Here is a 26537-nt window from a genome sequence, read left to right as displayed (position 1 = left end):
TTATGGACTATATGTACCGAGTTGAATTCTGTGGAGACAGACCATTAATTTAGCAAAATAAAATGACAAAAATCGCCCAAAAAATCGCCAAAAATGAAACCAACCGTGATGGACTCAGCCGATGGGCGACTGACGATATATTCGTCCAATTGCCCAAGCCTATAACAAGCTTAGTTATTTTAACCAAAACACAAACTTTTTCTTAACCTAAACAAGTAGTTTTAGTGCCTAAACCCAAACGTGATGCCACCTCATAATGGTGTGTTGAGAGGTCGTAGTCATCTCATGTATTTCTGTGAGATCATATTGTTCACAACGCATACTCAGACTTGAGATCTGATTAAAACAAATCTGAATTGATGAAAAAAAATATCTGATCAACAGTGGATATCCCACACAATAAACTAGTGTTTCAGTTTGTAGGGAAATCCTGTCTCTAATACGCTCCAATTGGGCCAAGTAAGACAAAAAAATCAGTCAGTGTCTTTGTAGAAGAGAGCTCCTTCTTGGTAGCTGGCAAGTAAATATGTCTGCCTATGGACTGTCAGCCAGCAGAGAAAATGTGCGTGCGAATTATGTCAAAACACATCAAGTACAATACTATTAACTGCAATAAAACTGCTCATCTACAAATATTCAAAGACATGCAGCAACTGCAGGGGGAGTGTTATTGTGTTCGAGTGTTTTCCCTCTGACCGACCATCTGTATTGGAGAGCAGATATCTGTGTGCATCACGCTCTACAGTCTACAACCAAGTATTAAATCTTTGATCAAAAACGATTGGCACATTGACAAAAACTTGGAAATATGACCCACAAAAATAATTGGAATTAGTATTTTTTTTCATCAAAGGAAAAATTAGAACGTATTAAGACGATTGCTTCTGATGGAAATTGCTTCATGCATAATGTGATTATTTGAAGATAAAAGACAATGCAGCAAGTGTAAGCTTATAGGCACATGGAGAAACACAAAACAGCGCACACACGCACGCACGCACACATGCAGACAGGAGTTCAATAAATCACTGACTCATGCATTAGTGATGGACATCATCTGGGGTCTTCTGATGTCCATATAATATTCCCTTTTACTGTTGATTGGAGTTTGGTCCTGTTCTCTTCATTACAATTTTAGTCACAGACACCAACACAAACAGCGGAAATATAATTGCTACACATTCTTACGCCCACAAAGACATGTAAGCATACACACTCCAACATGCACACACACGCAAATAAACAGAAAATACACAGCCATTCTGTTTCTCGCCTCAGTTTAATCCTTTTATAGTGCATCACTCTGCGCTTTTCTATATTTCATTCATAGCTCGGTTGATGAGCTGTTTTGACAACATGTCAGAATCTCATTAGACTAATAATGTAGAAGATTAGAAAACACACTTGTATATATACGCTGGTGTGCACAAGAGCAGGTCGACACATACACAGACACTTGCACTGACGTAGAAACACACACACACACACGCATACACACGAGGATGGCTGCTTATAGTACTTCGGGCAGGTTTTATGGTTTTAAGATGGCAGTTGACTTAAATGTCAGGGAAGGTCACGCTGCAAAATCTAACCGCATTGCTCCATTACCTGCCACTGAACAATGACTACAGCTAGCTAAGAGGCCTGTCTGTAGGGACATGGAGAGTTTACTCTGTTAGTGAAAGCTGCTCCCTTCCTGTGAGTGAGAGAGGGAGAGAGAGAGAGGGAGAGGGAAGGGAGATGTACTGTAGGAATGGGTTGAATATGAGAGACGAGTAGAAAAAAAAATGAAAGGGAAGGAGGAAAAAATTGGTGCAGTGGAGGGCTGCTGTATGTTTTCTGCTTGGAATGCAAGTCACACACACGCACACAGACACACGGAGACACATACACACACGTGTGCGAACAGAGGGGAGGAATGATGCCCGCTATGTAAATGCCCTCAAAACACTGGAGTTTAGTTGTGCATGGTTGAACACAAAATAATTCCCTATTACTTCATTTACAAGCAACAGACAGACTGGCCAAGTAGGAAGAGGCATGAAGGAGTAGCTGGATTAGCTTCACTGGCAAGAGATCAGAAAGCAGAGCACAGTTCGGGTCTCGTAAACAGTGCTGCCCTCGGAATAGACAGGTAAAAACAACAGCAACGGCAACAAAGGGCAACAGGGATGAGCTGGGAGAAAACAAGGGATAATTATGTGTGATGAAGGACAAGAGACAGAGCAGATGTGTTAACAATGGCTGCCCCAGGAAGGAGGAGGAGGAGAAGAAGGGGGCTGAGGTCAGCATACACTGAGCTCTCCCCAAATAGCCGCGAGGGATGCCTCTGAATGCATATAAAGAAGGAGAAAAAAGAGAAGTAGGCAGTGATGAGAAGGAGGAGAGCAAAGATTTAAGATACAGGGAAAAAAAGAGACATACATAAAACTGGAGAGGGAGAGAAAAAGAGAGGGTGAGAAGACAGAGAGACAGTTGCAGAGATTAGGGATTTAAGGACTGATAGGAGGATGCTTTTGTGCAGTCACAGAGGAGTAAGGGAGAAGGAGGTTTTATGCTAAACTATGCAAATTACCCGGCTCTGTGACAAGAGCTACAACAGCCGGGGAGATACACAAGAACACACCAATGGAAAAGTTGATTCTAAGAAAGAAGTACACACACACATGCAGCCACACAGGCATGGACTTGCACTGCCACATCTCTGGAAGTCAGCGTCTGCACACTTGAGTGAGTAAAAGAGGAGAAGAAGCCACGGAGGAAGTTAAAGTTAGATAATGTGTTTGCATGTGCGTTACCTGTATGGAGACGCTGCTGAAGGATCCACCTATGACTCCAGCGATTGCAAGCGGGCTGTCGTCCTGCAGAGCGTAAGATCCGTCTGGACAGATGAACTCTGTGTCGTCCACCTTGGTGAGGGAGGCTCTTACAAACTCCAGAGCCTAGGAAGCACACCCACATGGATATTACAAATCAAATGCTGTGCAACATACGGGGCACCATATGCTCTATATAATCTATTTATTCTTAATCAGCCTGACACACTTTGCATTACGCTTTTCATATGATATGCAATATAAATAAAGATTGACTGATACTTTTCTGTGATGTGATATCTCTATCTTTGTGAAGGGACTATAAAAGCTGATTGCTTTACACTAGGGGATCTTAAATGCTTTCAGAACATGGTCCAAAATTGCAACTGAACTCCCCTGAGACCGAAACACATAACATATTGCTGGTTTGTGGACAAACAGGCAATGAACCTGCAACCCACTTAGGAAAACCAAACGTCAGGAATCCAGGGTTTATGCAATCAGTCAAAGAGCTCATTGTAAAAGATCACTGAATGCATCATCCCCAAATAGCTCAGCAATAAGATACAATATATTTTTTGAAGATAACAATCCCTGAGGGGAAAGTGCTTTATTTATTTTTTTATATCCGGCTCATTTCCCTCATCACAAACAGCTTCAATCTCTATTTCTCATCAAGGATTTGCTGTTATCATTCGAGGCAAGATCCTTTACCCGTCGTGGATAAAATAGAATTTCGAGGTACATTTACTTTACCTGAATATTACCTTTTAATGAGACCTTATATAATTTTTTTTTACTCCATTTAAAATGGAAACATTGCACATTTTACTTCTGACACCACAACTTACTTTGCAGAGCAACTTTTTTAATACAGCATGTAGCAAAAGTTCAAGTCGCCCAGCAGCACAGGAGAACAGACAGCTAATTAAACAAACTGTTTCTGAGCTGCGCTGTATCTAAAAAGTTGTATCAGCATTCGCAGGTAAATGCAGATATAGCTCAACTCTCTGCAACACAAAAATAGGAGACTGTCTTAGAGGATAAATGCTCTAACTGAGCCATTATCTCAGTCTGATGTGTTCTTTTGTTGAGGATTTCATTACTTTTACTACTGTCATACACATACAGAAATCACCACATATTAGAGTTATATTATTATAAGTATTTAAACAACTGGAAGAACATTTGGAAATACAGTTCAAAGGCAACAAAACTAGCTATCAAAGTGGCTTCTTGTATATTGGTAAACTACTAATGATATATCTTAATTTTTTTGGTAAACAGCATCTTGTGCACTTGAAAGCTTAAAGAATACTTCACCTGCAAAATGAACATTTTTTAACTATCTGGGACCAGATGCACAAAACACCTTAAGTTTTCTCCTTCAGTATGACACTTAAGGCTTAATTTCTCCTTAGCTGAGGGACTTACACAGTTGCACAGAATCCCTTAAAAGGTTTCCATTGTTAAGGAAAAACTGCATTGAAAGAGATTATACATTATATATTATTATATCATATTATATATATTACATTATTATATTTCTCAATTATGGGATCAATAAAGGTGTATCTTATCTTATACAAAGGTAAAAGTTTCCATGGAGATTGTTTGTTTGCACGGACTCATTCTTGTGATGCCTGTTACCGTCTCACAAAGTTGGCTTCTACTTAGATAGTGAAAAAATGGCAGAAGAAAAGATGAAAAGAAAACCACATTTGTCAGAGGAGGAAGAGATTAAACTTCTGGAGGAGTATAATCATAGAAAGCAAAATCTACAAAGTAAATTTGATCCCCAAATACCAAAAAACGATTACAGGAGGAAGTAATGAAAACTTATTCAGTCAAATCTATAGTTTCAAATCAAAAGCATATCCACTGGGTTATCCTGGTCATAGAACACTCTTCTTAGGGTGTGTTAGTTTTTTTCATTAATCACCATAAACTCTATCATGTTGGAGTTAAGACAGACTCAGAGGTACCTTAAGTTTTTTTTAACCATGCCTTGGTTGCTAAGGTCTTTTGTGCAACAGTCTAGGGATTCCTTAAGTATAAAACTAAGACAAATAGAAAACCATGAATACTTAAGAGAACATTTTAAGGGAACCTGAAGGAGAAGACTTAAGGGTGTTGTGTGCAACTAGTTTTATTATGATAAAACCTTAAACTCTTAACTTAAGGTGTTTTTTGCAACCAGCCCCAGTTACTCACAGTGTGTTACCTTGAATCTGTAAAGAAAACTTTTTTCTTGCATGCCTCCACGGTGAAGGTAGAATTCAAAAAAGGCAAACATGCTTCATGACTTTAAGTCACTGGGGTCCATATTTAACAACTGCAAAACTATAACTAAAACTATATCAAAACCTCCAATCACAAACACTCATTCAACTTCTACAGAGAAATCTAAGTCTTATACATCTATACCTACGCTTATTACTTACCAAAAACTTACCGTTTTGCTAAACAAATTCAAATGTATGCGCATTCCCAGGCACGTGACTCGGCCATGCATGTATTGAGTACTGAGCATGTGACTGGAAAAAACGTGACTTTGATTATACTGGACAAGTTCTGTGAGAGTTTGTAATTGCATGTTTGTTGATGAGTAACTCATATACAATTGATCATTTTGCAGGGGAAGTACTCCTTTAAGTGATTTTGACAAACATATATAAGATAACACCCTGTGCACATATCAAATGCTATAAGTTGATGGCAGGTGACATACCCTTAATATAAAAGTATGCCCTCAACAGACATGTGTATTTAAATACAGTTTGGAATCTCCCATTGAGACACATTGAGAGTTTAAGTACAGTAACCATGCTGACCCACCTGCTCCAGTGCATAGGTATCTCTGGAGCAGGTGTCCAGGATGTGGACCCCGAGGGACACCCCAGGCAACAAAGTGCTGTCCTTATTGATTCTGTCAATGGCAAACAGCATGGCCTCCAGCCTCTGGATCCCTCTGTCCTCGTTCACACGCCCACACTCCTCCATCCCAGCACCTTTCTCGTGCACCGGGAACAGACCACCGAGCACCAGATCTCCCTCGATGCGGATCTCCCGGCGGGACTGAGGCGGGTCTCCGACAGAGAGCAAGACGCCTCGAAACATCATGACGAAGATTAGAGCGGGAATGCTGGCCACCATGTTGGGCTCAAGGAGGGCAAGGATTGTCAAAATGTGAGGAGAGGCTTGACAGAGAGTGAGGCAGAGGGAGGTGGGGGGCTGAGGGTGGAGGTTAGGGGTGAGGGGTTAAGGGTGGTGCGCGGTGGGGTTGAGTCAAGCAGTGGCCGTGGATGCTTGGGTCGGTTTGTGGCCCATGAAACGGTCAGGGAGAGCTGAACTGGACCACACATGGAGGGGCACACCATCTGGACATCAGTCCTGTTGGGACGGAAAGAGGAGACATAACTCAAGTCAATCCATGTGCCACAGGACCAATCACAAAGCTGACAGGAGCTGCACAATGAAATACTTTTCTAAGTTACTCCAAAGTATAAAAACAGCAAAGCAGACCTTTAGTGAAGTTTGGGGACACTGTTAACAAGGGCTCAAAGACGTTTCCGCTTCACAGCCAAAGCCAGGCCATGACTAAAAGGGATATAGAATTGTTTGGAGATTGTACCACACTGTTCTCCAACCCCTCCTCCCTCCCTTACATCACCCAGTAAACTTTCTTCTTGTAAGTGTGTGTGTCTGTGTGTGTGTTTGCCCCTGGTTGTATCAGGATAAGCCAGCTTAGATGGCTGGTTGATACATGAGCCCAGCCTTCTCATGCCACAGATCAGAAAAGCTTCTCTAATCTGATCTCTGTTCCAACAATTCTCCGCTCGTCCATGAGTTTATACCCCTAAGTATATGTGTGTGTGTGGTGTGAGCGTGCGTGTGTGTATTATCAGATTTATTGCTCCCCTTCTCCTCTGCATAATTACAGTGTGAGGACTGAATGTATTTTACCATGAAAGAAGCTAACTGACAACAATGAGGCCCACAACAGCTGATGCTACTTATCACAGTTTACAACTCAATTAAAGCTATCACTGCATGTTTTGACTGTCTTCTTCACATCCTCCATGTTCACTTTATGCCTCAACTGTTTTAATAAACAATATGAAGCATGTGATCATATCTTTAAAGGGGTATTCCACAGATTTTACATGTCAAAGTCAGTAAACGTATCCTGCACAGAGGTACTACAGTTGTATAATGTCCCTTTAGAATGGACTGCCGAGAAATTTAATAGACATTCATCGTCCCCAGCGGACAGTAACTCTGATACTCCCTCACATCTGTATTCTGCCACCATACATACTGTGGCATAGATAGTGTCAGCTTGTTGATATCACTTATTTTATACTATGACCGTCAGCTGATGATGTTTACTGTAAAATACTCTGGTTATTAAATACTCTGGTTATTATACTCTCTCTGAAACTCACACTTGGTTTCCACTGTTTATCTGCACAAAGTGACATCTTGTGATATTTCAGAAAGAGACTTCGGGTTAAGGAGGCAACGACGAACAGACCGGATCAAGTGAAAGGTAAAGGTAAAGAGACACTTCAGAAACTTCCAGTAACAATCGGAGCCACTCTGTGTCAAAAATAACCACTTTTAATAGACATACAGTGATGATGTTTGAGCTGCTGGCTCCCTCTATAGTGGAACAATTTCGAAAATTGTTGTTCACATCAGTCTCTTTGATCAATTTACATGAAGACATAGGGTCCAGGTTGAAAAATGCCAGAGTTATTCTTTAAAACACTAACGTTCAGTGGCAAAAAAGCCACTGGAAAAAACCCGCTTGTACGGCTCAAACGCTGCTAGGAATGGCCATGATGTGCCACTAAAAACACTCAGGTTCCGCGCCACAAACATCACTGGAAACACTGTGAAGGGGCGCAAAAAAACCCAAAAACCCGACTATGTTGTTTGTTAGTTTCGAACAGTGGTCTGCAGCTTGGCAAGTGTCTTACGTATGTACCACCTCCTGATGGTCAAGTCAGCTTGTATATCAACTTTAGAAACATTAATATGCTATCCTGGAAATCCAGAGTTCTCGCCAGGGAGTCACTCTGGCAATCAGTAATGATGCTCATTACCCATGCCCATGAAACCGAGCTGCACCAATCACATCGGTGTATCTGATATAGGCGGGCCAGAGGCGAGCTAAACAGATGACGACAGCGCTGCGACGACGAAGTCCGGAATCAGTCTGTAAACATTGCAAGATGGCTACAGATGAACACCAGTTGTTTGAAACTACTTTGGCCGCTACAATGAACGAGTTAGACTTGGCTTTTTCTTTAAAAGAGGAACAGGACTGGATACGTCAAGAATCTAATCTACCAGTTAGCTCCGCTGGTAGCGCTCTGGATACGTCACCCCATGTATTGTTCTGATTGATCGTAGTGTCATCCAATTGCGTGCAGTGATATTTTCAAATGCATGCTTGGTGCCGTCCTTCGAGTTGGGCCATTTTCATTACTCATAGCCAGACCCTAAATCTTTCTAGATTTGGGTCTGGATTTCCAGGCTATTAATATGCTACAGTATGTATGAAATGTTTAAATGTAACACATCCATGGTTTGGAGAAACAGGCAACGCTGTCATATCAGCAAATGTTAGCAAATGCTAACACACTAAGATAGTTAACATTATACCTGATAAACATCAGCGTCAATGTATGCTCTCTGAGACCATGTTGGTAAGTTGACATTAGCATTTATCTCAAATCACCACTGTGCCTGAGTACGGCCTCACAGAGCTGCTAACATGGCTGCAGATTTTTAATCTTGTTTCCTAAGAATGAGGCAAAATACAGATTACATTTACACGTGTAAGAGATCCAGTTACAAAACCACGCCCAGATGGGGTCCGGCCTATCTGATAGCAATCTGATTGCAATGCGTTCTGCGTGCATTATACACCTTGCATTTTCCCCTTGATCAGATAAGATATCAAGATATATATTCCACGTTAATACCAAGTGGAAATGGGGTGTTAAAGTCAGTATATCTCAGCCCCTGCTGCATTGATTTTGACCTTTCTTTTCTTGCAAGTTCTACAACTTTATGCAAATATAATACTGGCTGTCCAAAGATTCAAAGATTCAGCTCAAAGATATAATAAATAACCTGTTCTTACTCCATTATCCCTCCCTCTCTTTCTTTCTGTCTGTCTTTATATCTTTTAAACTATTTACCTAATGCACAGTCAGTAAAAGCCCTGAGAAGAAAAATTACTTTCTTCTTTTAAATTCTGTCTCTCATGTCTCCCTTGCAGTCCCTCCAGTCCTCAGGAGAGATAAGACAGAAGCTGGAGGTTGACGTTTTGACTATGAAAATCAATCTAGACCAAGGAGCAAGCTTGTAGTGAAATTTCTGTTGATTGCTGGCATCTCCAGCCTAAACTCCAGTTTGTGTGTGTGTGTGTGTGTATATGTGTGTGTGTGTGAAAGAGAGAAAGCGTATGCCTCCCCTCTTTGGTGGGCAGGTAGGAGGATGAAAGCCTCCCTTAGATGCAGGCAGCTCAGATTTTTCTGCAGGCGGCTGCCATACCTTTACCACTCTGCTCTGTAATATGACACACACGTACAGACAAACACACAAACCCAGACAAACACCCACCCCCACACGCACACACAGGCACACATGCACAAACACACACCTCTGCTTCTCTGAGGGGTTGACCTAAAAGCGGACTACTTCTATGTCTCAGCTTCCTTCCCTCTCAACCAACAGAGATCGAGATTATTGTGTTGAGGAAACATGGAGTAGACACACAGAATGGTTATTACAGAGGGGGCTGGAGTGCGTCTACCCCATTTGAACCACAAGTAAAATTTGTACGCTGTACCCTGAGACGGTCTTGTCACTCTTGTACCAGATGAGTTTTCTTTAAAAAGTTGTTTCCTGTCAAAATCCCACAGGAGACTACCTGACATGTATTTGATAAATATATAATTCAACTTAATGCCTTTTCTTTTTTGGAAAGGAAATTGATGGCATCTATGAAAGATTTATATCCATTCTCCAAGCTGTCACACATGCTAGTTGTGTGTGTGTGTGTGTGTGTGTGTGTGTGTGTGTGTGTGTGTGTGTGTGTGTGTGTGTGTCCGTAGTGTGTGTGTTTGTGTATTGCAGGAAAAAAAAAAGGCAGAACCCCTTTGAAAGATTTCCAGTATTCCACTGAAATATCTGTTCCTGGAAATAAACTCTTCAAACAAACTTACATCATTATTAGAGGCCACTTTTTAAACTAACACAAAGGGGAACTTTGTAATGAGCTCAGTTTTTGAGGACAACACTGCAACAAGGCTGCAGATGTGGCTGTGTTCTTGTTTTGATTGTGCGTGCAGTTGTGTACAAGTGCATACGCATGGATGTGTGTGTTGTGGCATATAAAATTGTATATTTATGGAGCTGAGGCTCCAACAACAGTTTCGCTCGACGCTTTACTTTGACGATATGCTTTAATGTAATTGGCGGCTCTTGAAGTCAATTTCCCAGAAATGTGCCAAATAATATCTCCCAGCATTTTTACACCCCTGTCACGGTGTCCACTGAAATTGAATGTTTGCTTCATTATAACCTCTTGGAAAGAGCCCAAACCCAGCTTCCTGTCTCAAGAGCAACCGTGCAAGAAAAGCACACACTGTAGTGCAGAAAGTATTTCATTTCTTGTGCCTTCTTTCTTTCTTTATTATCGAAAATATTGTCGGGCCGAGCAGGCTAACAAAGGACAGAGTATATTGCAGGCATTTTAAGGATCATAGTATTCTTGCATGTTTGTGCCCCTTTATTAGAAAGCAAGTTAAGTACTATCTATTAAAAGTATAATACAACTTACATCAGACTGATGAATGGATTTTTTTCTCTTTTCAAGCAGCCACTGGCTACAGATTATGTATGAAATTAAGTATGAAAATCAGACTTGAAACTTACTCATTATGTACAACACACCACAGTGAACATACATTTTCTGTTTTGTCAGAGAGATGACATTCAAAAAGGTGAGAAGAGGCTGAGATTTGGCTTACAAACACCATCACGTTCACACGTTGTGCAGTCTGGAAATCAAACCCAGATTCTGAAATTGGGATAGCCTCTTGAATTTAAAAGTTTCTGTTTGGTGGCCAACATTCAAACCTCAAATGTCAGCGCTTCCCACCTTGAAGACAACCAATGCTGTCATAGTTGTTAACAGCTTGCTACCTGGTCAACTCGATCTCATCCCCCTATTTGTCATATTTTGCTGCTTTTGAAACAGAAGGGGTCAGTGGTTAGGTTTAGGCAATAAAACTGTTATGGTTAGGAAAAGATTGTTCTTGGTTCTTCAGCAGTAGTGGTTAGCATTGTTGCCTCACAGCAAGAGGATTCCTGGTTTGAACCCGGGGTGGGGGGTTCGAACACTGTAGTGGGGGAGCCCTTCTGTGAGGAGTTTGCATGTTATCCCCATGACACTTTGGGTTTTCCCCTATACTCCGGCTTCCTCCCACAGTACGAAGACATGCAGGTTAACTGGTGACTCTAAATTGTCGGTAGGTGTGAATGTGAGTGTGAATGGTTGTCTGTCTCTATGTGTCAGCCCTGTGATAGTCTGGCAACCTGTCCAGGATGTACCCCGCCTCTCGCCCAATGTCAACTGGGTTAGGTTCACTAAAAAACACCCTACTTTGAGTGGTGCAAATGCCATAACCAATGTTGGTGTTTGTTGTTCTTGAAACCACTCTCCTGGGTGGAAGTCCTGTGCTTCTTAGACCCATCCACCCACCTTGAGTGGTCTTTTACACTCTTCAGACTATGCTTGTTGCTCTGAGAGTCTGATAATGACGCAAATGGGTTTACTTTGGAGTTGATGGAAAGCCTAGTGCGTCTCACATAGATGCTAAACGGTGCCCAAGCGGTGTATTTGATACTCTTGAAGTGAGAGCAGGCTGATGTGGTGCTTACGGTCAACTTGTACTGCATGTTTTGGCCAGTTGCAGTGTGGCCAGTGTCTGATTTATCTTCGGGTTTTGGTAGGGGGCTTTTATTACCTTTGGGCCAGCTGTCTCCCTGTTTCCAGTCTTTATGCTAAGCTAAGCTAACCAGCTGTTGGAGTCTTACATCAAGATATAAGGCAGATATGAGTGTGGTGTTGATCTTGTCTCACTCCAGACATCCCATTCCTATAAAGAGTTGTACGTTCATATTCTAAATGTAGTTAGGAAGAACACATTTACATGCATATTTATTACACATATGACTTATAGGCATTAAATGTCCTACCTGAATAAAGAAGGATAAGAGCAGATGGCAGCTGGCACATGGCAACATCACCACAGACACCTATTAAAGAGAGATGGGGGACACACATGAGGTGAGTACACAGCAGCCAGAAAACAACCTGACTGTCAATAAAAGACGAGGAGAGAGGATCAGATAGAGGAGGAGGCTGACTACCGACCTTTCTCCCCAGGAGCTATGATGCAGAGTAACATCTGACAGACAACCCCATTTCACCTCTGACCCTGTTCAAATCTAAAGTCAGTGAGTAGGCTGCGTACGCATCGCTGCACTCCTCTTTTGTTTCTCGTGTTTCATCCCCTGTTTCCTGCATCCTTCCCCTCCTCTCCCACCCTCTCCTCGCTGGTGCTTCACTCCACTCTCCGCATTTATTTCCACCTCCCTTACACCCTCCACAGCCCTCGCTCTCCCCCTAACAGGCAGGGCTGCTGTGGATGACACGTATCCAGCTGAGAGCAGCCATGCAGGGTCGATGGACCGCAGTACACTGAGAGGAGAGATAGCCCCACAACCCAGCCCTCTGTGCGCCTGTTGTTTTTTTTTCCCTCTTTGTGTGGCTGTGTGTGCGCTTGTTTATCTGTCTATAGTGCACCCCACAGAACACACAGCTGCACCACTGACGTGAATCTCACATGTATAGGGAAACACTGTATGTGCATGTGGGGTGAATTCTTTTTTTCGAGAGGTGGGTATCAGAAGCTTTGTTATCACAGAACAACAAATCCCGTATTAGACCTGTACACGATCAGAGGTTTAGTCAGTTAATCAGTTAATTCATCTGCTTACTTTGTTTCGTTCTCCCTCTCTAATGCCAAATAAGTACAGTGCAACTCATTAGTGCTGAGGGAATGTGAATTGGAGTCACATGAATTGTGGGACAGCATGTGTGCACTCCTTTTTTAAATATATGAAAAGCGTACTACTTTTATTTTGACCCTCACATAACTATTACGCGTGTGCAGGCATGGTGTCCCAGACTTCTGACAGTCTAACGGGTGCAATGGGCTGTGACCATTAATTATTTACGATGTATTTTTTAGGCGGGAGAGACTGATGATCCATAAATAGGACAAAAAAGATATCACAAAACACAACAGCCAAATATCCACTGAGACATGATGCACATCCCTCAATCTTTTAAAAGCACAACAATTCAGTTTTGTCCATTCAGTGGAAACAGACTTTAGAAATTTTGGGTAAAATATCCGTGCAGGGTGACAGTGACTTAACTTGTGTTGAACTGCTTTTATCGCCAATTACTATTCAAAATCAATAATCAGATACTCCGATCTCAAATGACTATTGATGTTCCGTTCACACAGTCAGATAGAAACCAGCCCTTCCTGTATTGATTAATAATCAATTTCATGCATTAGGTTCAAAGGGTAAAGGCTGTATCATGTTAGAAACATAGAAATGGATTTCCTGAACCTTACAGACAGCTGAAATTAAAAAAGCCTTAACTGCACAAGCATTGATCTTTGCTTAACAGAAGAAGTGCAGCTCCGTGTTTTGTAGTTCACAATCCACAGGCTGTAATAGATAAAGAAATACATTTATGATGAAAATTGGATTAACCCGTACAAGAAGTAGTGTGCTTCAGGGGCACACACACTACTAAACTGTGCTCTCATGTGCAGTGGGTACTCCAAAGGGATTCTCCACTAAAAGAGCTTTTAACCTTTGAGCACCACAGTAAGTCTACAGTGGGAGTGCTCCGCATTGTGGACTATTTTACACATGCAGTGCATCTTACTACAATAAGACCTCCAAAAATGGTTTGGAACATGAGAGCTATTAATTAACTGCTCTAATTGACAGCAAATGAATCAATAATTGCGATTTAATTTCAATTTCATTATTCACTGAAGTTTCTATCAAGCAAAGATGCCAAACTGCTGGTTCCAGCACCTCAAACATCAGGATTTTCTGTTTTTCTCAGTTTTTATTATTAAAAATTAAACACATTGGTTTTGGACCGTTGGTCGCACAAAACGAGCAATTTGAAGACGTCCTGTTGGGCTCTGGGAAAATGGTTTTTCTGTCATTGTATCGACCACAATTGAAAAATAATTGAGCGATTAAAGGTATAATATGGAGGATTGTCAGTTACTGTTTGCAAACAGCAAAAGTCAAAGTAAAAGCCAACCAATCACTTTATTTGGCATTCCGCCTTGCTATATTTGTTTTTTTGTGGCGCTGTGATTCTTGGATGCAAGCTGCTTTTGGTCTGACACCTGGTCTCTACCTTTTTACAAAGCCTCGGCCTCACCAACACATTCTCACTCTGACCTTGTCACATATTGACATTTGGTCATGGACTTTCATGGACTTCATGGCCTTTCCATGTCAAGATACAATGTGTGTGTTGGTTGTTGACGTCCTGGGACACCGTGTCAAGTTCTGCCCGTTCCATTCATTGTCGTCTTTCAAAATACACTTCCGTTTTCACAGGAAATTTACCGTTTACATATTGTCTCTTTCAAAATAAACAAACTACAACAACAAGAATTTAAAAAACAGGGTTTGGCTTTCACCTTCTATCTCGGGTGAAAGTCGGTATTTGTTGGTGCCAACCACCACCCCTTCTGCCCACCCCACTTGGACTTTCATTGCCTTATTTTTCTTCTTGCCCCCTGATGCCGCCAGGCACCGTTAAACTATAAAGGCAACTGGCTGCGTGTCATGCTGATGTTAAAGGACAGCTTTTTCGTCTGTGTCTGACACCGCAAGTCACTGCTCAAGCGGCGGATTTTAACGACTTTGGAGTGAAACCGGGTTGGTATATCTTTAATACAAAGTATTAAACCCCAGATGTATCTATTGTGGTTTTCCATTGAGTTTCAGTCAGCTGTCTCTGTCTTCATTGTCTGTGTGTTTTGGTGGTCCACAGCTCATCTGACATGGCCTGATTAAAGATGGCTGCTCAGCCTAAAAACAGACCAGGATTGGAAAATGTGTGAAGGCATTCATCAGATCCGCATTCCATCACTGTAGAGGACGGCGGGCCTGTCAGAAGGAGAATTACCTCTCTGTGGATGACATCTATCAACTTAACTGTCATGTAATGACCCTGGGAGTCATCATGGAGCATCAGTCAACCTCTTCATGGCACGACTGCTGCTGCATCCTGCTTAATTCATGTTCACACCCCAGCAGTCTGTCGTCATCGTGGTCGATACATGAGGTGCACAGAGCGTTACAATGGACAGGTGGAGAGTAATGGAGAGTATTGACCACAGTATAGCTCAGACAGTTCGAGGGATTAATATAATTGGTTTGGACAGAGACACAAGACTCTTAAGTAGAAATAATGTTGGTTGATTCAGGTTAGGTGGTGATGTGTAAAACCAATTACTGCAGTCATTCCTCACTAATTATCCGAATTTAAGTGATGTACTAACTTTTGATTTGCTCTCCCACATTCGCGCTGGATTTGTTGTCATCATAATTGGGAGACTAATTGTTCCCACTGCAGCCATTGTGTTAAAACATGGACTCTAGAATGCCATCTGTCAAAGTTACAAAACTCTGCTAGTTGGCATTTTCAAAAAGGGACATATGTGGCAAGTATGAACTATGGTTACTGACTCAAGACAGCATGTGTTGTCACTCATTTTCTATTATCTTGTGTCCGTGTGTCTTAAAAAAACAAAATGAATCATGAAATGTCTCCATTTTTATCACTTATAGGTTATTCGAGCAAAAACAACACAAAACAAAGGTTACGATATTGTAACCCTAGTTCTATCAGCACAGGTGGAGCACTCTACTGGACTCTATGGGTAATACTCTCCTTCAATCACAAGCACACCTTTGCCCACATAAATTTACATAAACACAGCCAGCCAAACAGGATGTACTCACCCAAATATGTGCAGACCCCATAGTTTATATGGAAGGTATATACTGAAACTACTCTGAATTGTCTTTGGCAGACAGCATAGGAGCGACAGGGCACTTCGGTAGAGGGCTTCCGCTGTGCTAACAGAACTAGGGTTACAATATCGTAATCTTCATCTATCTCACACTGGCTCCACCCCCTACTGGAGTCTATGGGTTTAGTGGGTGGAGCCTGATGAATGAACGCCCTGTTGCAACATACCATCAACCCAGCCACACTGATCCTGATCAGCTAAAGGTTAGCTGCCATAGCCCGCCTACTTCTGTATGACCTAGGCTGCTGTAGTGGAGAAGGAGGAGGCCCGAGCCAACGCAGGTGGTATGCAACCAAACTGGGTGGCGCCATGGCCTAACCCTGCAGGGGTCGGAAGACAATCAATGGGAAAATCGCCATCGCAGACAGTGTTGTGATACTCCATTATACACTGTGTGGTCTGCACATATTTGGGAAGGCACTTCCTGATTGGTTGGCTACATTAATGCAAATGTAAGTGGGTGAATGTGTGCTTGTGATTGGAGGAGAGCTTTACTGATAGAGTTCAGTAGGAGCCTGTGTGAGGTAGAAACAGTTTTTCCAACTAATGTTTATACAGGTTGAAGTAAGGAGCTCATACATCTACTGTGTATAGTTCAAAATGTCTGTTGTTTAAAGTTAAAATTGAAGAACGGACATCCTTTGATTTTATGTTTTATGAAAGTTATGAAAGCCTTACTCTAGCAAAGCGTATGTCTTACCTCTTCAGCTTAATTTCATTGCTTATGCTTTGCAGAAACCAGGCATTGTAGTATTGCATACTGTATTACTGTTTGTAATTTATACGCATTTGATAATTATTGATCGTTGTTTGCTGTGCGAAATCCCAAGGTAGTCTAAATGTGAGAGATAATAATAAAAAATTGATGATACAAAACTAAAAATGCAAATGCTTTGCAGAATGCTGTCAAGTTTATTGATTATTTCTCTGTGACATTCACAGCTGACATGTCGCTCCCAGGTGTGTGGCAGATGCCCACACAGCAGTGAGTGGGGGGAAAGCTGTGTGGTCGGACTGAGAGGGTTCAATGTGCACGTTAGGAGTGAATTTCCAGAGTAGTTACAATACATGATGCAATGGGGGAGAAAGATTGACAAGGTTATTGTGCGTGTCATGTAATCATAACCTGAGGGAGAGGTTATTTAAATAGCTGGAAGACACTGTGTGACAGAAAGCTTCACATTGTCAGATTACACGGTAAAATTCGTGGGAACTATATTTTTTTTAGTTTAAATATCTATTTTGTTTATGTGTTGCACATGTTTTACAGTTTTTTTCTTGCGATTGAAACCACATGTGGTATCGGACGTGAACCGGAGGGCTTTATTTGTGTTGGATGTTATTGTGTTTTCTTGTGATCCCTTGTGTGGTGGGCCATTTTCTATGGTTACAACACACAAATAAACAAACTCATTCATGCATGCTGCAACAATTATATAGTATTCAAACTCTAATAGATAAAATTCACATGTGACACTGCTGACCTGTGGATGTAGAGCTCCACACTATTTGTATGTCACTGGAAAAGTGCCTTTTGGCCTGAAGCGATGAATTAAAAATATACCAAATGGAAGCTGTTTGTTTGGCACACGCGCACACACACACACACACACACACACACACACACACACACACACACACACACGCACTCACATACATAGAGATTTGTATTGTTATTTTCTATTTTTAGACCGCTTATTCCAAACACTGACCCCATTTCCTCTCACCACCTGGATGTTACCATGTTGCACTGACAAAATTTTGAATTATTAGAGATCCCAACTGTTGCACTGAGACAGTTAAAACAGCTGTCACCACATGTAGAACGGCAAATGATCATTTTAAGAGACATTAAAAGTTGCTGTTGAGCTACCTACACACAGAATGACACTTTGTGTAGTAGCCACAGCATGACCAGCGAGCCACCTTTCACTATCCATCTCACACACACACACGCACACTCCTTTCCTCCTCAGGCTCATCATTTATTAAAGAGTCTGATCTCTTTCTGAGACACACCATCACAGCTGTACATCCCACTGCCCTTTCACTGCCTCATCCCCTGAGTGTATGTATGTGTGTGTGTGAGTGTGCATGTAGGACAGACGGATGTCAGCGAACAGACAGTGTAGTACTAACGCTGCGTGTGTAAGCGGGAGTGTGTGCGCGACTCAGTGTGTGTTGTGACTGTTGTTGCTGATGAGAGGTGAGCTGTGGGAAGCAGCAGTGATTTCCAAACTCTTCCCTGTTTCCTCACCAGAGCATAGCAGTGGAAGAAATATGTGGAGCGGAGCAACTGTAGTAACTAAAAAACTTGAAAAGCAAAGAACTTCAGGACGCCCTCTGGACCAGAGTGAAGAATCTACTTAGTAATTTAACTCTTGTCGTGAATCTCAAGCTGAAACATTAGTTATATTTGAGAACAGTGATTAACAAAAACAGTTGTCAACACTTGCAGCAGCATCTTGGCTTGATCAGTATATCTGCAGATGCTGCAGTGGTTCAGTGGAGATATTTTGCAGGACAACAAACCGCATATACCTGTTGCTGTAATTGAAAATATAGAGATCTTGCTGACAATTTCAGCTGTATGCAACAATATATCTTCATAACATAATATATCCTGTCTTATGTCCCATTAACAATGTCTGGGAAACATTTGAAAAGCATTTTCTGGAGATGAAAATTTGTGTAGATGAGCTGAAAACATGTACAAAGGGAATATGTTTTAACTGTAACACCCAGTGTGAATTAATGTATGTTAAAGTGGCAAGTGAGCCCTTTTACACGTGTTGCAGCGAAGCTTATAGTATTAAAGAAAAATAGCTGTCAAACTTAATATGTTCAGTTTTTAAGTCCCCTCAAAGAGGTAAACTCTAACAATGCTGGACATTTCTATGATGCAACTCAATTTCTGACACCATCCCAAACATTTTTTTTACCCCGGCAGGTATGATGAAGTGGCTGACCCCCTGATTCTCCTGTGAAAAATGTCTTTATGTTGTGGAGTTACGCGTCTGAGCGTAAAAGACCCACTAATGCATGAAGAGTCTTTCTGAATGACACCTAATTGCCTTTCAGGAAGTTGATCGCTCTAATGAAATTTGGAAAGAGGTCACAGCACAGAAAAGCCCCGGTGGACCACGGTGGAAGTTTTATTAAGATTTATTGCCAAACTTTCTTTACGATGTTGACTTAACTAAGGGCATAAAAGGGACACTGAGGTGTGATTATGATCTGGTGGTGCCTGATGCTTTAGGAAAGATAGATGGGATGTGTACTGCTCTCAATAAAACAATCTTGTAGGTGTATATATTTGTTTATACTTTTTAAAAATGAAACCAGACATTGATTTTGAGTTACCCACCTGTTTTATTACTGTACTAGACTCCTTTCGGCTCTACTGAGATTAGATCCCATGTTTCCATCCCCTGGTCTTCAGCGTTGATGAACACATGAAACCAGAAAGAGAAAGAATGAACTAAATTTATCATATTTTTTATTATGTATTCAATGTGACCATACTACACATTTGGGTTTAATTTGAATTCAGTCATGATTTTAATTTAATAACAGCAAACAGATTTAACTCAGTCATATCACTTTAAAATGAATTCAGCACCACGGACAGCAACTAAAGGAAGCTCTTCCATGCTGTTCCATACAGGAAACACCTGTAGAGCTTCAAATGTTTCATACAAACACTCTTAGAACACACTGAAAACTATTTAATTTGTTATTAATGTGAAATAATAATCTGAAGCACCACTAAATATTTGTAAATATTACAATTTGCGAAATTTTCTCACAAAGCATTTGCATGGCTGACCAGATGACCCGATGGCAACACAAAGACTGCACAAGTGATTGTGATTGTGTCATTTTCAAAGGCCTTTTGACCTGACAAAGATCTAAGTAGGATCGAAATGTTGTCTTCATTAAACTTGTATGGCAAAGAATAAGTGTGCAGGTGTTACTTAATTGTACATTGAGGTGTCCGCTGTATATTGATAGCCCTGTGTCTACGTGATGTGTGTATAATTACTCTCCCTCAAGTCATTTCCTACCAACATAAATCAATGTCATTAGGATAATCTGAAAGATGCAGTTTCTCCATCAAGTGGCTTTAAGGTAAGTAAAAGTTTCAGTATATATAAAGAAGACTTTTCAGTATGCTGCTGCCGAGTACATGCGATACACTGACTGAAATTAATAACGCAGAAGTGATGCTTAAAGGAGCTCTAAACAACATTCAGAACATATCTATCATTTAAACCAGGGGTAGGCAACCTGCGGGTCCAGAGCTACATGTGGCTCTTTCGCCTCTCTCCAGTGGGTCCCTATGGCTTTGACAAACAAAATATGTAAACGAATAATGGTTATTTTTTAACGATTTGATTTTCATTTATCATCTTTGTAAACCTTTAGAGGTTCTTATAATCTCCAGCTGTAAAAAAACAAATAAGAAAATCGCTTCAACATTTCATGAATTAAAATGTGCGTCATGTGCATCTATGGCCCTAACACCTTTTCTTCCAAATTTTGCCAAACCTCAATAAGAGTAGCTCGTCTTAAGTCTCCCTCGCTACTCTAGCTATGGATTCCAAATCCAAAAAAGGAAAAGTCTTGGAAGATTATAAAGTATTTTAGGTTTGTTTGCTTTTATCACCAACACTGCAAAGCTAAAGTTGCAAAAATCATAAAGATCCTACTGCAGAATAGCCACCTTGTGGTAAAACATGTTCATGAATGCTCATTTAGACCTATTAATAATGTTGATTTGGTCAAAAATTGCTTTTTGATAGTTAAGTTTGCTGACCTCTGATCTAGACTCTGATACAGGTTGATTGGTTATCAACATGGATGTGGATGAGCTGATGTTAAACAGCTAACGGTGCTAATAGCGCGAACAGTGCCAACAACAGCAACAGTGTTAACAGAGCTAACAGTGTTGACATGCACATACATGTGTGACCGGACCATTTACCACAACACACAATGGAGAAGCAACTTCATTCTCTGCTCAGAATGCCTTTAATCCACAAAGTTGTTTTTCATAGCAAATGCTTGTTTGTTGCTATATTAACACTCTAAATTGTTTAATATACACAGTCTTTAAACTACACTTAAGCACAGTTGAAATATCCTAAAAACCAGCATGACTTCTTGTTATGGATGCGTGACAACATCAGCACATCATCAGTATCGGCCAGCAGGCTTTTTCTGACTTGGCACAATGAATGAATATTAAATACACTGAAAAGCATTGTATTTCATGTCTCCATCTGCTGGTGGGTCATCGTGATAAGAGTATGTATGCATAATATGATGTTAATTCCACTACCGAAGAGACTTGATGATCACTAAATTTAGGTAGGGAAAAAAGTGGACATTGGTCAAATGACTTGTTACATATCGGATATCGTCAAAAAATCCAACATTGTGCATCCCCACTTCTTGTACCACAGGTTAAGTGAAGTAAAGTCTTGTGTACTTTTTGCAATTAAATTCTGACACGGCCAATTAATGAGAATACATTGAGTTTAAATGAACTATGAAAAATAAGTATGAGGCACTTACACAAGTTTACTAAAAGCAGCATGCTTTCAGTGTCAAAGTCAGGTAAATATGTAAATCTGCTTTTAATAAATGCACTTACAACATCACCAACAGCACATTATGAACTGCAGAACTAAAACTGTACATCATGGTATGTGAAAGCACATGAAAAGTACCAAAACACACACTGAAATCACACACCTCGTAAGATTAGAATATAGGCTTTTAGGTTGTAAACCCACATTGGTGATTCTCCTATCAGCAGTAAAAGACAACTTTGGCATCAACCAGGCCAAAGTTCGCTGTGTGTCATTAACTTGATCCTCACAGATCTCCGCTGATCCATTGCATTGTTTTATCTGGATGATATAGAGCTTTAGTTGTTCAGTAACTTGCCACCTTCCAAAAACTCCAGCTGATCCCGACCTCTGTACACTAATTACATCTCAGATCCAGATGTGTAAACTGTAACACCATCACATAAAGATTTGTGGGGTTTGCTCTCACACCACTGAACAACCTTTTAGCATCCATCACCTCCTGCTAGCCTGAAAAATACAAAAATGTTTGTCCTTCATGCGACATGGACGCTGTGGTCAGCTGCAATTTGAGGTGGTTAACATTAATTCAAACAGGGGCAAAATGTCCAAAGCCAGCACTCCTGCTGCATAATCCACATTTTTGCAGTCTATCTATATGCACAGTACCCACTGTGTATTCCACACATTCATATTATCACCAGTAAATGTTTAAACACACTTCCACTTCAGGCCTAATGCACATTATGAGGAGGTGTGTTTATGTTAGAGTGCCTCATAGAGCATATGGATGGAAAGCAGAGAGGTGGATTGTGCTGCAGGTGTGGTTTCAGATATAGATATTCGGATATGTCTTTTTCAAAAGTGAAAATTGCAGCTGACATGAATTCTATTTGTCCACAGCCACCCTCCTCTGCTCTCCATGAATGATAAAACCACAAAGTTTTCACAGATACTTTCCAGGCTTACAGAAGCCGAGTATCTGGTACTCATAAGAGTATTATGTTAATGGCCAGAGAGCTGTCTTGCACAGAAATGTGTGGCCTTTACATAGACATTAAATTTTATGGCATTACCCCAGAGCTGACTGTAATTTGTCCTCCTTTCCCTTTAACTCTGTGCTCAGGATTTACATTTGGGCTGTGTGTAATCAATAAGACATCATTGAACATAGCTCACTGTGTGATGTTGAACCAGGTCACAAGAGTCTGTATTTATCAAACACATCAAGTCAATCACAGGAAACCCATCAACCTGCAATTTTCTACAATCAGCACTGCTTGTGCCTCCAAAATCTATGTCACATCACACACTTACATCCACGCACAACACCTCTGCCAATTCACAAATCCAATAAAACTAGAGGACATTACTGGTGCAGGGGCTTCCTTTTCCTATGCACTGTGCTAGTGCACTGCTAATGATGAGGATCTGTACTGCATGCAGTCCAGTGAGTGGTGCTGTGTGGAAGCTACAAGGCCATTTGCACACACACACACACACACACACACACACACACACAGCTACACAAAGATGCACAAACACAAGCTCGTGTACGCACATTCGCCAGCATAAAAAAGCCAAAATTCAAAACCAAATCTGCTCACCGACAGACAACTGTCCCTTGACTCGCACGCAGATGCACACACATTTATAAAGAGCCATGTAAGCTTGGCTTTAAGGTTTGACAAGGCCGCCAAATTGCTCACCCACACTTGCGACTCCCTCCTACACCGTGTTTGACCCTCAAAAGCTCACAAACACACACAGACACCCATCAGTGTTTAAACTGTACTTTTTGCACAAGTGTGAATGAACACATGTATGAAATGACTCTTGATTACGCAACAGGTTACACACACACCTGTGCAGAAACACATGAAATCCACACATACGCACAGATATGTTTTTATGTAGATACATAGATTTCAAAATTGTCAGATATATTAAAGATAAATTTGTTGAACTCACCGCCAAACTAAAGAAAATGTTTTCACATGTTACTGCCACACAACAAATGCATTATGATTATTACTGTGATTATTAAAGGTATTATTTGTAAATCTGCTACGAGACCAAGCCAGCACGGTACAGGTGTTGTCTACCTCTGCTCTGAGTAAATGTTTATTCACTCCTCTTTAATAAAGCACACAAGAGCCCATTTAAAATTTGTATTACTCTTACTGTAGTTACCTCCTGATGTTGCATTCCAGCACAGTTACAAACTTAGTAATGATCAGTGAGGAAAACTGCATCATGATTTTGTAAAAACGTGTGACATATTAGTAATAGCTTCCAATGCAAATCTTTGGCTCTCATGCAACAGGGAGATGTTGTTTTTGTCAGCTGCGTGGCATTTCAGAAAAGTTTTGTCTTTTGATTTGCCTCAACACCAAACCAAAGTTATCTATTGGCTGATCAGCACATCAATGAATACACCTCATGGTGGGTGCTGTTTGGGAGGAAATATGGTGTCGTAACACCCTCTCAGGAGGAGAAATAGACCATGACAATAAACAGATAAGCATTCCTACGTGGATATATCTATGTATCTTCTATAATAATCAGAAATAGTTAGACACTGTGTACACACTGTAAAGTCACTCTAAGCTCACTGTTGTGTCATGGAGACACACCTGCTCTGCAGGGATACAGCCCATAGGCCGTGATTTTTCCTGGTTTTCAGAATTCAAACATTATTTTTGGAGTTTAAGGTAAAAGCATTTCAGGGTGGAGAGAAGTTCCATCACATCTTAAAGCTCGACCGTCAGTGACTAACATGAAACTGCTGGTGCATCACTAAAGAGTCTTTGTTTTAAGTCTGCATAACATCTGATGTGAATATAGATATTTTTGGTCCTGCTGTGGGTTTAACACAGATCCACGCGCCTCTCCTCTGGCGCAAGGTGTGGAGTGGTTTGTTGAGAAGCGAACGGAAAGTCATTTCACTGATAAACAATGACCACGTACGGTTATCAGATCCACCTGTATGCCTGTTTCCAGAGACGCACTACCCGCCCATCTTTCTCCCAGGAAGCTTAAAGCCGCGGGACATGCCTTGTTGCGGTCTGTCTGAACCCAAATAACTTCTCCACGCAGCGTAAAATACGCAACTGCAGATAGTCTTTGTTATACCTTCTGTATCTTTATCATGCATCTGCTGCAGAGATTAGCAGCCAGGGCTTTTTTCTTCTCTTTATCACATCCCGCGATCAGTGCAAGCATCTGATTAAAATACACAGGGACCACATTTATGCAGTGCAACTGGGTGTTTAAATCCTGCGCAAAGTTCAAAGCAAATTGTTCCCCACCGTAGGATTGGCTGACGCGCGCTTGAACGGTCCCGGACTGACAATTTTTCCTCTGCACTCTGTCGCCTAACCCGAAATCTAACACTGCAACACATTTTGCCCACCAGAAAGGAATATGTTAGATTTGACCTACCTTGACGACTTGGATCCTTCAAAGGTTGCGCACAAATCTCCAGCCGCTGGAAGTTTGACTTAGTCTACTCCTGATCCCTCGGAGGAGTCGCACTGAGAGAGAGGATGGGCGCCACTGCTCTGCGCGCCAGCTCCGTAGATGTGTGTGTGCGTGTGTGAGTATGTGTGTGTGTGTGTGTGTTAGCGCGCGTGCATGAGAGAGAGAGCGAGAGAGAGGGAGAGAGGGAGAGAGAAACAACAGACGTGGAGAGCTGTAGCCCCTTGCCAAAGGATGCTTCAGTCTCCTAGCAACAACAATCGATCTGGCAAGGAGACATTTTTATTGGATAAAAAGAAAACTTAGCCATTCACCCCCCTTAGCACATGTTTACCACTCAGAACAACAACTCTGGCTTTACTGAGTGAAGACAGAAAAGAGACAGAGAGGCAGATATGATCCCGCATGAATGTTTTACACGTGTGTGTGTGTGTGTGTGTGTGTGTGTGTGTGTGAGCTGCAGAGTGACGTACAGAATTCATCTACATCTATCTGTCCTTGCAACCTGACTGAAAACAGAGAAAAAGACCTCACATCCTTTTCTTTTTATCTATTCCATCCAGGCTCCATCAATGTTTTAACACAGTATTACACTCTATGATGTCAGTGGCGAAGAAAACCTGAGAGAGCAGCACTAAACATGAAAAAACCCCAGCACTGGCTGCATGGTTCAGTGATAGAGATACAGCACATCGAAACCTAAACACCCTCAGAGCTGTGACTGGAAGCCTACATCTGAAGCCTTTATCGTACATCACACTAACAGGGCGCATGATATATGGCAACCTTGCACACATACACTCAATTTCCCACAAGTTAGGTGTCTCTCTCTGCTCCTTTCCCCCTATTTTTCCATCATGAGAGCAGGAACAGTGGTGCTCAGTGGTGCGCGTGCGTCTGTGTGAGCCCGCGTGCACGCACACACACATCTGTGCATCCATACTTGTTTGTATGATTATGCACATGGAGTCATTAGAATGCAAGTATGCAAGTGTGCAGCTCCTATTGAACAGAAAATCCTCTTCACGCATGATTGAGTCACAGAGCGTCCTCTCTCTCTCTCCGCGCGGCACAAACACACACCAATGCACGCTACATACCCTTGCACGCGTGCAGACACACAGGGGCACTCAGTCTAGAGGCCTGATTTCAGTATTGTAAAGTTAGTCAAGTGCATAGAGATACACTGTCTGAGGGCTTGCTTAAAGCGGGTTTTTGATTGCAGCTACAGGCCACAGCATGTTGTTTTGCCTGTTTTATATGCAGATGTATGACGACAGGAGGCTGGAGTTTCTCACTGGCTCATATGTTTTTCCGTGTATCTGCTGTGTGACACCATATGGCATAAGGAAACTGTCTCTGAGGATACACTCTGGATGGGCAGACATTGATTAGTTAACTGGAGA

The 26537-nt window shown here is 41.5% G+C and overlaps 1 protein-coding gene across 2 annotated transcripts in view; it reads right to left on the bottom strand.

Annotated features, from left to right (window-relative positions):
* The window catches only part of grm3 (glutamate receptor, metabotropic 3), a 50167-nt gene extending 24948 nt beyond the window's left edge, over positions 1-25219 (bottom strand). The window contains exons 1-5 of one of the 2 annotated variants that reach the window (XM_049573871.1): positions 25096-25219; positions 19422-19490; positions 12099-12158; positions 5655-6209; positions 2799-2942 (exon numbers count right to left, since the gene is read on the bottom strand). In XM_049573871.1, coding sequence (XP_049429828.1) covers positions 2799-2942; positions 5655-5972 — 462 coding nt within the window. In that variant the 5' untranslated portion in view covers positions 5973-6209; positions 12099-12158; positions 19422-19490; positions 25096-25219. The remainder of the gene's footprint in view (positions 1-2798; positions 2943-5654; positions 6210-12098; positions 12159-19421; positions 19491-25095) is intronic. The other variant, XM_049573872.1, reaches the window with a different exon arrangement.
* Between the last annotated feature and the right edge of the window lie 1318 nt (positions 25220-26537).

This window comes from Epinephelus fuscoguttatus, linkage group LG4 (assembly GCF_011397635.1).
Source record: "Epinephelus fuscoguttatus linkage group LG4, E.fuscoguttatus.final_Chr_v1".
NCBI classification, from domain to species: Eukaryota; Metazoa; Chordata; class Actinopteri; order Perciformes; family Serranidae; genus Epinephelus; species Epinephelus fuscoguttatus.
The sequence above is the reverse complement of the archived record's forward strand: the minus strand, read 5'-3'. Positions and strand labels throughout refer to the sequence as shown.